Source organism: Microplitis mediator, chromosome 1 (genome assembly GCF_029852145.1).
Source record: "Microplitis mediator isolate UGA2020A chromosome 1, iyMicMedi2.1, whole genome shotgun sequence".
Classification (NCBI taxonomy): domain Eukaryota; kingdom Metazoa; phylum Arthropoda; class Insecta; order Hymenoptera; family Braconidae; genus Microplitis; species Microplitis mediator.
In genome coordinates this window covers 28,432,482-28,447,561 of record NC_079969.1, presented here as the reverse complement: position 1 = coordinate 28,447,561, position 15,080 = coordinate 28,432,482, and the positions used below count along the sequence as shown (strand labels likewise).

General features: G+C 28.0%; 1 protein-coding gene across 1 annotated transcript in view; it reads left to right on the top strand.

Annotated features, from left to right (window-relative positions):
* The window catches only part of LOC130669853 (probable G-protein coupled receptor 158), an 87,862-nt gene that overhangs the window by 50,638 nt on the left and 22,144 nt on the right, over positions 1-15,080 (top strand). The window contains exons 4-5 of the mRNA XM_057472984.1: positions 242-385; positions 8,249-8,449. Coding sequence (XP_057328967.1) covers positions 242-385; positions 8,249-8,449 — 345 coding nt within the window. The remainder of the gene's footprint in view (positions 1-241; positions 386-8,248; positions 8,450-15,080) is intronic.

Here is a 15,080-nt window from a genome sequence, read left to right as displayed (position 1 = left end):
AGTAACACAAAGAATTGTGTTGATTTGACACAAAATAATCAACACAAAAAATTTAACACGGACCGTTTTTAACACAGATACACAATACTTTTTACTGTGTAAAAAAAATAGTCTGATTACCCCTGATATATTGTGCATATTTACCACAAAATTCTTTGAGTTGAAATGAAAAACTCAAAATTAGATCGAGATAAAATTAATGAAAATGGCTAATATTTGACAATTTGTTTGTTCTGAACAGTGCGTTGCAATACCAGGGCTGGGATTTCGCCGCGGAAGTTATCGTTGTGTTTGTAAACGCGGTTTTTATTATCCAGATATAAAGTCTACAGAACGTTATTATAATGGTACCGTTGTTGAAGAGGAATTTGAAAAGCTTATGCTGGTAAGTATACTTATGCATTTCAGAAATATTATAAGAAGCTTAAGTCAACATCAAATATACTGAGTGCTCGAAAACAACGAAACATTTTATTTCTCGAGTACAGTTTAAGCTCAATTTAATAACGAAAAATAACTAAGTTGTAATAAAAAAGATGCCGGACGTCGTTAGTCTAATTAATTTACCCAATGACGCAAAATCAAAAAGTTTTAATTATACTGACGTTAATTCAATTCCTTGGTTGCAATTAACGGCTGAATAAATTATATCAGTCTATAGCCTTTTATTTTTATGTATCCAAGTAAAGGTTCGAGCTACTGATGTTATTCGCTTGCTTTTATTTCAACCAACTTTCCATAAAATTTCTTGCTTAATTTTCCTTCACTTTAAAAAAATTCTTTTTTTTTCGTTTATACAGGGCTCTACTTTCCGGTAAAGACTTTTTATTCTTACTCAGTTTGTATTGTGTTATATAATTTTAAAATAATTTAGTGATTATATAATAGCCTGGATTTAAAATCTCGAGTTTAAATGGTAGCAAGAAATAAAAAGTTTATAAGGTCGATAAACTTATAACTCGTTATGTATAAAACTTAACTTTTAATGTAAAATGTAATCGATAAATTTTATGGAGGATTAGGGGGTAGGATACTAAGGAAATATTAAGATTTCAGGAACTCAAATACATTAAATATTTTTTTTTTAATATTCAAAGTGAATAGAAAAAATTTTCAGTTTTTGCGGGAAAAATAGGGACCCCTAAAAAGGGGCAAAGAAAATTTCTGGAAGTTAAATAAATTTGATTAAATGCAAAGGTACCCATTATGCCCCCTCCTATACATACACTGTAAAAAATCCGGAGTGAATTCGGAGTGAAATTAAATCCGAATTCACTCCGCATTCACTCCGCCACTCGGAGTTACGGAGTTTTAAAAAAAATCACTCCGCATGCGGAGTGAAGTGGGAGTTTTTTTTAGCGGAGTGATTGCGGAGTGACGCGGATTTTATTTCACTCCCAATTCACTCCGGTCCGGAGTTTTAATACTTAAATAAATTTATATTGAATTGCTAAACAATGTGCGTGTGTGTGTGTTTGGGTGTGTGCAAGTGTTTGTGTGCGTGTGTGAGAATGTGTGCTTGTGTGTGATCGGATGTGTGCAAATCTCTGCGTGTGTCCGCATGTATGCAAATGTGTGCAAATCCCTGCGTGTGTCCGCGAGTATGCAAATGTGTGCATGCGTGCGAATGTATGCGTGTGTGCAAATGTGTGTGTGTGTGTGCAAATGTGTGCGTGTGTGCAAATGTGTGTGTGTGTGTGTGTGTGCAAATGTGTGCGTGTGTGCAAATGTGTGCAAATGTGTGTGTGTGCGAGTGCGCGTGTGTGTCTAAATATGTGTGTGCGTATCAACTGATCAATTATGTAATACGCGAGTTTTTACTACTATTTTATTGAGTGGAGTTATTTTTTATTAATAATATTTACAAAACTCCGCTCCGGAGTGAATTTCACTCCGGAGGGATTAAATTAATAAAAAATTATCTACTCCGCGAAAACTCCCCTGCGGAGTGAATTTCACTCCGAGGGGAGTGAATAATTAAAAATTCATTCACTCCGCATTCACTCCGGATTTAATCCGCATTCACTCCGCGAATTTTTTACAGTGTATATATTCACTTTTAACTTTATCGTAATTAAAAAATTTTTTTAATAAATTTTATATGCATTCAATTCAATGATGTGCGTAATAATAATTTAATGATCAATGTGTTGACATTTCAATATTAATATTGATACTATTGGAAAATAAATGATGTTTTATCAGATAATATTTAGATTGCGTATAGGGAAAATTTTTGATTTATTAATATGAATGCAAATGGAGTTCTGATAATTAACGAGTATCATTCATATTTAATCATTTAAATTATCTGACAGTATTTGATGAGTAAATCCAAGTACTCAATTTGTTAAAATATAACATTATACGCAGAACTCAGGGATATGTATAATTAATACTTGTTTGATCATATTGTCAATAATCAAATATTTTATTTTATTTTACTCTGATGTAGAGTAATTTTGATAAATTATATAGATTATATTCAATTATATAACATGTGTAGAACACTCGTGTGATTGTTTAATTAAACTGACATAAATTGTGAAGAATTTGAAAATGGAAAAGTTGGCGCAAGAAATTTTTTGTATTTTGAACCGAAACTAAAAATTCTTTGGGGCAAATTTTTTACTTTTTTTAAATTTTTGAATCGTAAATTTTTATGAGCGAGAGCTATAAATATTATTTGGTAAAAATAATTATGCATTTTTTAAAATTCATTGGGACATTCTTATATTAATTGAACAATTTTGAACAAATGAAACATATGTTGAGCACTTGTTCATTTATTTAATTAAATTCACATGAATATTAATAATTTTGTCGGTATGACATGTATTATAAATCATGACAAAGTAATTAATTAATTTATATTTAATTATACAAATATTAGTAACACACAAATGGAGTCACATAATTGTGAGATGATAAATAAATACATGCTGTGTTCTCAAAGAGATGTATGTTGATATTTATTCAATTAATGAGATGCTAATTTAATATTCCATTTCGTTTTATTTGAATATTCGTTACATACTCAGTAGAAATAGTATTTAGTTAAATTAACTCCGACAACAGACCGCATATTATTTGTTATTTATAACAAAATAACTTTCCTAATATATTATTCATCCCGTCATATCAATTTCTGTTGCCCCAACAAAGTTAATAAACATCAAAATATAGACTAACAAGTATTACATATTCAAGAATTATATCAGGATATCCAATTACTTTAGACAGAACATATAAATAAATAATTAAATTTCCTGGTCCCAAAAATGACTAAAGTTTGACTTTTTTGACTTAGGGGAAGGGGGGCAAAAGGGGGTACCAGCAAAATTTTATTTTTAAATGTTTTTTAAACATTTCAAAATCACTTTTGTAAATATAATTGAGCATTATTTTGAATATTTTTTGTTAAACTTTTTCAAAAATCGAGTGTCAGTCGAAAAATGTTAATGGCTCTTGTTTTATGATAAAAACCAATAAAATTTTTTTTTTCTTTTGCATCCAATAATTGTGTGAAATGTAATTTTTCTTCATGTAAATTACTCACAAAAAAATTTAATTTACTCTCTAAACATGACTAAGTGAAATAAGTGAATATTCACTAATTCTGAGTGCCAACCGAACCACTTTTTGAAATTAGTGGTTCGGTTTGCACTTGGAATTAGTGGATATTCACTTATTGTCACTTATTCATGTTTAGAAAGTAATCAATTTTATTTAATATGCAGAAATTTTTTTTTTTTCACCATTTTTAGGGGGTGCCCCATTTTGCCCGCAAAAGTAAAAATTTTTTTGTTTCAACGGCAACTGAAATTTTTGTTTATTTACTTTAAATATCATTAAAAAAAAAAAGATTTCGCGTATTTGAGTCTTCGAAACCTTAATATTTTCTTAAGTGACCCGATTTGCCCCCACTTCTCCTAAATGGATACCAAGTAGATCAGGTTAGTCAAAATAAAATGTGATTTTCATCCATTTTTGACTTGATTTTGACTAACTTGACCTACTTTATCCATCAGCGGATATTTAATTTCTTTTTATACCAAAACTACCGCTCGAAATTTCGAATCGTTAAATTAAACTCATACATTTAAATTTCACAATGAATTTAATAGACATAAATATTAATAGAGCCGATTAAAATCTCTAATAAATAATTTATAATAATAATTACCATGATAATTGTTTAAGTACTTTAGTTGTTACACTCAACTGCTGTCAACTAGTCTCGCATTCGCGTATTCACGGTGACAGAAAGTTTACGAGCTGATATATATATATATGTATATAATATTTCAACGCCGCATGCAATGTTCTCGATTCTCACTTAACTTCCGCTTCAGCTTGCCAAACTTATCATTATTCTTATTTTTACTCCGTCTACGTCGTCTGTTTCCGATTTTCTCAACTCGACTAAAGTTAAATAAAAAAAATAATTCACGCCAAGTATTGAAATTCAAATTTAACTTTTCGATTTTCGAAAAATCTATTTTTAATATTTTATTTTATGCTCCTTTGAAACCGAACAACAAATATTGCTATCAATAAATTTTAACCTCGGTTAAAAAATATATAATACTCGTGATAATAACAATAATAATAATAATAATAATAATAATAATAATAATAATAATAATAATAATAATAATAATAATAATGATATTAATAATATTAATAATAACAACAATTATAATAATAATAATAATAACAATAATAATACTAATAATACTAATAATAATAATAATAATAATAATAATAATAATAATAATAATAATAATAATGATAATAATAATAATAATAATAATAATAATAATAATAATAATAATAATAATAATAATAATAATAATGATATTAATGAATGAATGAATGATTTATTATTTAGCATCAGCTATTTACAGCAATTTCACAAATATACATGTCATATTTTGGTATAAAATTATAATTTATATAAATAATCAATTTTATCCTTAATATATAGTTTTAATTTCATTTCAAATATTTTTAACCGATTTTCTTTTAATAATTCGTCCGGTAGAGAATTATAACATTGAAATCCTCTATAATCTAATGATTTTTCTGCGGTGTAAGTTCTAGTATGCGCAATTTTTAACAAATTTTGGTTTCTGGTATTATAAATATTATTATTATATATAACTCTTTCATTTAGATAATCAGGTAGGAGTCTATATTTCATTTTAAAAACGAATATACAAGTATTGTAAAATATCATTTGTCGGATCGATAGCCAACTCAATGTCTCTAACATTATTACAATGCTAGTGTACTTATTTACTCCTAGTATTGCTCGCATTGCGTTATTCTGTATTTTTTGTAGTGTACATAATTTTTTATCAGTATAGTTCAACATTAAGGTATTACAGTAGTTTATATGAGGAAGAACTATAGTTTTATAAATAAAACTTTTAATATAATTACTCACAGTAAATCGAAGCCTACATAAAAGATTAACTTTACTTATATTAATAATATTAATAATAACAACAATTATAATAATAATAATAATAACAATCATAATACTAATAATAATAATAATAATAATAATAATAATAATAATAATAATAATAATAATAATAATAATAATAATAATAATAATAATAATAATAATAATAATAATAATAATAATAATAATAATAATAATAATAATAATAATAATAATAATAATAATAATAATAATAATAATAATAATAATAATAATAATAATAATAATAATAATAATAATAATAATAATAATAATAATGATAATAATAAGAGTACGAGTCAGAGGAAGTAGTACATATAAAACAGCTGTCAGACGTCAGAAAGTTCATTCTTAGCCGGTAAGATTGCTGAGTCGTATAATATAAATCTGCCAAGTCGCCTCAAGTAATTTTTTACATTTCAAAAAAGGCCCTAAGGGAATTTAAATCTCTTTTGCTCTCTATACCCTCAAAGTAAAAAAGAATAATAAAATTGACATGATATTCTTGTGCTGTCCACGTTTATTTTTGACATTTATTTCATCGCCACCAGACGGTCATACATTTTCAAATTATACGGTGACATTTAAAACGATATTTCAACTTGTCAATGAAAATCGAAGTAATATAGTACTTTTCAGGTCAATCGAAGCAGAAAAGAGCCGCGGGAAATAGCGAATTAAAAAAACTTTTTTTTTTTTTAATCGATTCAAAATTTTACAATTAATTTTAAATAATTTATTCCCTGTGTAAATTGACGGTCGTGTCAAAAAATTTGTCGTAATTTCTGTACATCACGAATTGACTCGTCGAAAATTAAATTGAGAGCCAAAGTCCAGAGTTGAAAGTTCAGAGTTGAAAGACATACGTATAGAGCGTCGAGTGAATTCAAATATAGAGACACTAAGATGTGAGAGAGTACTCAGTGATTATGAAATTCCCAAAGCAATAAAGACTAATCCCTTAGTCCGGTTGGAATCCCGACCTCAAGTGTGTTACACTCTCAACTTTCTACTTCATTGGAACATATATCCGGACAGATACGGAGTAAACTTTTGCGATTTCATTGGCTGAAGAAATCTCCCGTGGATTACTCACATAAAACTTATACAAGATTTTATATATTATTTATTATTAACGTTACTTATTATTACTTTTTTTCTATATTACTTTTCTGATATTCACGAAACTTGTTCGAAATAAAATAAAACTTTTTCTCGGTCTGAATATATATAGAGACTGCTCAGATATTCAGGGATGCGATTTTAGCTAGATAATCTTCGGGCTTAATGACTTTTTATATTTTTATAAAAATTTATCTTACTTAATATTTATTCAATTAATAATCAAATATAAATGTATGAGTTTGATATAACGACTGATATAAAAAATCGAATATTTAATTGACGAAGAAATTCAATAAATTTTAATTATTTATTTATTCATTTTTGTACCCAAACTATCGCATTTACGGTAAAAATTACTGAATACTTTTTTGTAGAAAATTAAATTTCCTATAAAATTATATTCATATATATTTGTCATATTTTCAATAGTTTACTCAGAATTCGAGTTTAAAGATCCCAGGATACCAATGGAGTAAAATTTTCAACTCATCAATAAACCGAGTACTTTAAATTGAAGTTATGAGTTGTACATAAAAGATACGACAAAATTGTATATAAACAAATTTGTAGAGAACGAAATTTGCTACAAAATTGTATTCATATATATTTTTTATATTTTCAATAGTTTAGTCAGAATTCGAGTTTAAAGATCCCAGGATACCAATGGAGTAAAATTTTCAGCTCATCAATAAACCGAGTACTTTAAATTAAAATTACGAGTTGTACGTAGAAGATACGACAAAATTGTATATGAACAAATTTGTAGAGAATGAAATTTGCTACAAAATTGTATTCATATATATTTTTCATATTTTCAATATTTTGGTCAGAATTCGAGTTCAAAGACCCTAGGATACCAATGGAGTTAAATTTTCAGCTTACCAATAAACTGAGTACTTTAAATTGAAGTTATGAGTTGTACAGAAAAGATACGACAAAATTGTATATGAACAAATTTGTAGAGAATGAAATTTGCTACAAAATTGTATTCATATATATTTTTCATATTTTCAATAGTTTAGTCAGAATTCGAGTTTAAAGATCCCAGGATACCAATGGAGTAAAATTTTCAGCTCATCAATAAACCGAGTACTTTAAATTAAAATTACGAGTTGTACGTAGAAGATACGACAAAATTGTATATAAACAAATTTGTAGAGAATGAAATTTGCTACAAAAAAGGATTCTATGAATTTTTCTGTAAACTCAACACTTTACAAGTTATTTGAATAGTAATAAATCACCAGACCATAGTCAAAGATATTTAGTGTAAAAAAAAAATAGTACTTGAGGTAAAATAATTACAGTATCCGGCACTGCGTAGTAGTTGTTGTAGTTGGGTATTAAGAGGGTTACGTACGTGGGTATCCTAGCGGACGTAGTACTAAAGGGGCACAGGTCAATTGAGTTATAATTTATAAATCTCAAGCGGTGGTTTAATATTCAAAAATATTTATTACTCGGGTCTTATCCGTTCTCACTCATGCAAGTCACGGTAATTTACTCAAACATATTCATCTTATCCTGGAATAAATTAAATTCAATCCTATCCGTAAACGGGGGTAAAAGAAGCAAAGACTTTGAACAAACGTTATTTGACAAATAATTAATTATTAAAATTGTTTCCAACAGGGCGAGCACAGCCAGTACGCGATGGACGGAGTTTTCGAGTGTCTTCCGTGCGCCGAGGGCTGTGAGTACTGCGAAAACGGGTCTCCGTGTGTCGTATCACTAAATTGGCTTATGAGGACGGCGCTGCTTATTCTGGTATGCTGTGTCATAGCGTGCCTCCCAGTTGTTATCCTTTTCACGTGGAAATATGGAAATGTTAAGGTCAGTATGTTCACTACTTGCATATATATACATATACATATATATCTTATTTTTAATCCTCGCTAACTACGATGTTTCCTCTTATCAAATACTCACTCTCGCAGCTCTTTACTATTATTATTATTATTATTATTATTATTATTATTATTATTATTATTATTATTTTAGTATACATTTACCCAGTGTCCGGTTGCTTAATTAGACCTACTTTGTTGACAAATGCCAAATATGCATGCATATGCTATCAACTTTATGATTTAATGACCGAACTCAGTATAAAATATATATTTTTAAAATTCCTACATGCCCCTTTTCTTTTTATTTAATTCGACTCACGGTTACCCGCCAAAATATCTACAGATGTGCAGAAAAAAAAATTTCACCCATTGCAGCTGAAAATTTTTTTTTAATCAAATTTTGAACTCGACATATTTCATAAAAAAAAAATACATATTTTTACAGGCACTCGATGAAATTGATGATCTCTAGTGCGTTATTTTTTTAAATATTTAATAACTACACAGAAAAAAAGGATTTCTTGGCGCAAAAAACTTTTACTCACGTCAAGAAAATTTTTACTTGTCCTAAGAAATTTTTCGCATTATGAATTGAAAACGAAAATTTTCTTGGGGCGAGAAAAAATTTCCTTGAGTCAAGAAAAAAACTTTTAGGGCAAGAAAATATTTTTAGCCCCAAGAAAATTTTCGTTTTCATTTGATAATGCAAAATTTTTCTTGCCCTAAGAAATCCTTCTTTTCTGTGTAGGTGAGCAAAATGGGACACTTGGAAATTTTCGAGGGTGGTTTAGAAAAAAAATTAATTTTTCATGTAGCGAAGCGCCCCCTTGGCAGAGTCACCCCTACTGGAATGTACATCAATAATTAAATGTAATCTAATGCATGTAGAGTTAGGAGCTGATGGGCCGATGAATTTTATTTGATTATTAAGCGAGTCAAGGTTAGCTTGTTAACCTTGCCGAGTTTAGATTCGCGACCCCGATACCACGCGATTGTTCTGAAAGTGCTTGCCTAAACTTTATATTTTTCATTACAAATTAATCATTTAATTTGGCTCTTTTATTTGTTTTAAACTGGCAATTTCCGCCTATTAAATAAATTCTCCAATTAGCATACGTCTTTTTGTAATTTTTTTTATTCACGAGGAAAAATCCAGCGGAATCAAAGTCACGTGAAATAGGATAATGGAAACGTGAGATTTAATGGAATTTTTAAGTTTTTTTATTCAGATTTTTTTTGGGCGTAGCAATGGTTACTATTAAAATGAATGGCACATTAGAGTAAATTCTAGTATGCATTCACGTCGAGTCCGAGATATATTTGTTACAATGGGAATTGTAAAATAGAAGCCGACATGTGAGTGTGAGTCGCAGCAGGTACTCGCCTCTCGTCTATATGTATGTGGATTTGTTAAATTAATTCCGGTAATTCACACTCTGCGACACACTGAAGCGACCTTCTCGTATGTCAGAAACAGAAAAGAAGCTCTTGTTGCTAGTGTTGAAAAATAAATACAGTTGGGTTGGATGCTTTCTCGAGAATTATGTGACTAGGTTGGATTGAAAGAAAGAAACTACGAATTTAAGGATACCGCTGGTTTATAAACAGTAACAGTCCACTGGACAAGTACATTGTCTTATTGGGGTATTTTTTCGTGCTCAGTGGGTTGAATAATTTATTTGAAATATACATGAGGAAAATTATTCCAGAGTGTTTTTAACGCTGGCTTACTGTAGCTCGGTGACTGTTTTTTTTCTCTTTCAGAATTTAGCTTTACAAAAATGAATGAAATTCCTTTTGATTTTTTTCCGTTACCCACCTAAACAATCTCATTTTCTATAATGTTGAAGACATGAGAAATATATGACGCTAAACTATTCGTAACGTGAAAAATTTTATAGTATGATAACCCGAGTCGAAATATTAAACGTAAATTGGACGTTTTCAACGTTTTAAACGTAAATGAAGGTTTTGAACGTAAATTAAACGTTTTGAACGTAAATTGAAGGTTTTGAACGTAAATTGAACATTTTGAACGTAAATTAAACGTTTAGAACGTAAATTGAAGGTTTTGAACGTAAATTGAACGTAAATTAAACGTTTTGAACGTAAATGAAGGTTTTGAACGTAAATTAAACGTTTTGAACGTAAAATAAACGTTTTGAACGTAAATTAAACGTTTTGAACGTAAATTGAAGGTTTTGAACGTAAATTGAACATTTTGAACGTAAATTAAACGTTTTGAACGTAAATTGAAGGTTTTGAACGTAAATTGAACATTTTGAACGTAAATTAAAGGTTTTGAACGTAAATTAAACGTTTTGAACGTAAATTAAACGTTTTGAACGTAAATTGAACATTTTGAACGTAAATTAAACGTTTTGGACATAAAAAACTCAATTTGACAGCTTTTAACTTATTCAAAACGTGTATTGGAGTATCATAAATCGAAAACGTAACTAAAACCTATTTAGACTTACAGTAAGAAAACATAAGCATACCAAAAAATTTTTTTCAAGAATTTTGTACTCCTGGATTATAATCACGTCAATTCTCTAAAATTTTGTCGTCCGCCTTTCTGGCTCTTAAATAAAAAATTCGTATTTTGAAAAAAAAAAAAAATTTTTCAGTTCATACTTTTATCTAACACTATTATATCTTTTCATATATTATTATATCAAGGTTATGAAAATTGTGATTACAAATATTGAAATAAATTAATTAATGTTATCATTAAACCAAAATCATAACTCATGAAATTAACAATTTTTTACGAACCAAAATGCAAAAAAATCGATCAATTTACTTTCAAAACGTTCAATTCACGTTTAAAACGTTAAGAACGTTCAACTTACGTCTAATATTTGGACTCGGGAACCAGAAGGAAAACAAATAATATATGCGATTGACACATGATGGAGATGGACATTGATATGACATCTAGATGCCCGGGATTTGTTTTTATGAAGGATGTTTCAGTAAATTAAAAACAGTAATTCTGTGCTACTTTTCTTAATTACGGTATATAAAAAATAAATAAAAAAGTAGATGAGTCGTAACAATAACGCGGAACTTTGACGGCATTGAAAAATAGACTAGGCGGATGTCAAGTGTAAAGCCAATGAAAAACAATAGAGGGGTTTTCTTAGTTATTATATTTTCTTTTGTCACACTTTACACTCTGGGTTTACTGACTGACTTCGAATAATTGCCACCACCCTCACTCTGCAACGGAAAACGCGACTAGTAAAATAAAAAATGTTAAATTAATGTGATGACTAACTCTGCGAGATGTAACGATAAATTAAAAAACTCATTTTCTTAATCATGATTCTCAATATAAACTTTTTTAAGGATTTCGAATTTCTAAACCCTCAGTCGCTTCGAAAATAAATCATTTCATCCCTCGAATATTTCGTGGTTTCATAAAGTTGTTAGATTATTTATTAATATCAATATTAGTTCAATTTTTACAAATCCTACGTCATAGAAATATACTAATTATTCGTTAAGCTTTAAAAAATGATGCAACTGAACACTGCATGGAAAAGTTTTTTAAAATTATGAGCCAACAAATGTTATATTTACTCATGCGCACAGTGTAAATATTCGTTTCTAGCAAAATTATAAACAAGTTTAAAAATATAAAAAGTCTTATGTAAATTCAAAAATTCAAATTTTTCCGCGTCGCTGTTTCAAAGTAACGAGTAACGATCACATCCGTCAATATTGTCATAAATAATAAATGAAATAATACATCGTCGTTCAAAAACTAGAATTTATTATTATTATTTTCAATTTTTTTTCAACCTAAACCAGAAATATTTGACAGATAGGAAAATTCCTCGTAGCTTTGAGAGCTCAATTTTTTTTTCAACGTTACTTTTACTCTGCGGATTAATGAAGCAAAAAAAATATTCAAATCGGTGATTAAAAGATAAACCCGTCTAAGCAAAAAAAAAAAAATATATATATTTTCACTAGCCAAAATAAGTAAATATCTATTGTTATACTTTTTTCATACTCCCACAATATGTGAGAAACTGAATATTTTTTTTTGATTCATAATCCATGGAATTATAAACTTTTCAAAGCAACGAAAAAATTTTTTACAGCCAAAAATATGACGTCAAATGACAATGGACATCAAAAACCGTCCAATTAAATCATGTAGTAAACTGAACCATTAATTATTGTCATCGTTAAAACTGAGCCGCCTTCTCAATTTTCCCGTTAAAATTTTTTCCTTTATAAAAATTTTGATCCCGGGGATTTTCCAACTGTCATATTTTATTTAAATGCCAAATTTAGGGGAGGGAGGGGCAAAAGGGGGTACTGAAGGAAATACCAAGTTTTCGAGGACTCAAATACGCTAAATTTTTTTTTTTTTAATGATATTCAAAGTAAATAGAAGAAATTTTCAGTTACCGTTGAAAAAAAAAATTTTTCATTTCTGCGGGCAAAGTGGGGTACCCCCTAAAAAAGGTAAAAAAAAAAAATTTCTGGATTTTAAACGAATTTGATTAAGTTGAATTTTTTTTTTTAGTAATTTACATGAAGAAAAATTATATTTTACATATTTAATCGGATACAAAAGAAGAAAAAAAATTTTTAATAGTTTTTATGATAAAACAAACGTCATTAATATTTTTCAACTAACAATTGATTTTTGAAAAAGTTTATCAAAAAAAATTCAAAGTAACGCTTAATTATATTTACAGAAGTGATTTTGGAATGTTTAAAAACCATTTAAAATATTAAATTTTTTTTTATCAAATTTTGGGGGTACCCCGTTTTGCCTACCCTACCCCCTTTTGCCCCCCTTTCCCTAAATCATCTAGTAAACTGAACCATTAATTATTTTCATCGTTAAAACTGAGCCGCCTTCTCAATTTTCACGTTAAAATTTTTTCCTTTATAAAAATTTTGATCCCGGGGATTTTCCAACTGTCATATTTTATTTAAATGTCAAATTTAAATATTTTAATTTGGTAGAATATTTGAAATTATCTTACGAGTGTTTCAATTTGGACAGAGCGGAAGCTAAAGAATGTATACTAAGTTTAATTAAGTTTGTTGGGAAACATAAATTAGCATCGAGACAACAAATCATACGTAAAGTTTGAGACATGTTGTGTATACATAGCCGGCGTTATGTAAAAGTTTATTTTACAAGCATGGTGTCGGGACAATTAATGCCGGCTCGCGCTTCTTGAAATTCAAAAGCCGACACGAAAGGTTTGTCTCCATACCATAAAACACAGAACTGTGTACTCGGTTTAGTTAGACTGTAAGTCGAGAAACAACCGACATTTAATCTCCACATGCATCCGCATGTCGTTGACGTTTTAATTGCATTTAATAAAAATACAAACTCGTATATCTGTCTCACTTTCTCAGTCTCTCAATCGAATCGAGTCTTTGTTGAACTGTAAACAGTTTAAATATTTTTTTTAATCTATTATTTAAGAATATATTTAGATAGCGGAGAATTTAATGAAAGAAACAGTTGGAAAGAAAAGGTTACCTCTGGAAATTAAAAAGTTTCCGTCGACAATTAATCACGTTTCTAATTATCCTTTCTTTATTGAATTTGTTGTTAATCTCGTATTATTTGTTGTTTAAAAAAAAGGAAAAAAACTGTCCAAGTTTCTTGCCCTAATTCTTTCTCAGTTTCTTGCCTTCTTTTTATATAAAAAAAAAAATGTAATCGTGCAAATAATCGATACAAAGTTATTTAAATTTAAAATACTTTATTTATAGTTAAATATTTTTAATATAACTTTAAATTATTTTTAAAAATTGAATCTGCGGCCTTAACTTTTTCGATGGAATATTAAGTTATTAAGAGTTGCCCGCGGGCTAAATCAGATATTTTATTAAACTCAGGTCATGTTTTTATTTTACAATTTATTTATTTGTTATTTAAATTTTTAGAAAAATTAGGGACAGTCGGCTTATCCCGCATGAAAATACCATATATGATAAATATATATGGAAAAATATATAATCAATATGGGACTATATAAGTGGCCAAAAACGATATATATTTTCTTATATATAATATAGTAAGTTTTGGCAATATTATTATTATTATTATTATTATTATTATTATTATTATTATTATTATTATTATTATTATTATTATTATTATTATTATTATTATTATTATTATTATTATTATTATTATTATTATTATGAAATTTATTTTTGCACCTCTCTATATATATATATATATTTATCATTTTGTATTTATTGTAAGGCCCTTAGGGAGCTAAGGCTTCAGGGCCTAAAAATTTTAATAAATAAATAAATAAATAAGTTTTAATATAATTAATTATATACGTAGTTTATAAGTTAATATATGTATTATATATATTTATAATCATATATGTAAACTTATGTTAGCACATATATGTATTACATATATTAATAATTATATATGTAAATTTGTAAGCTAGCACACTTATATTTATATATTTTGAACACAATGTTTGAATTTTATAACAGAGAGAGGAAGACAGAAAAGAATAGATTTTATATATTCTTACATATATGGGGAGACATATATGGTTCTATATATCGAAAAATATACAAAAATTTATAAAGTTAAA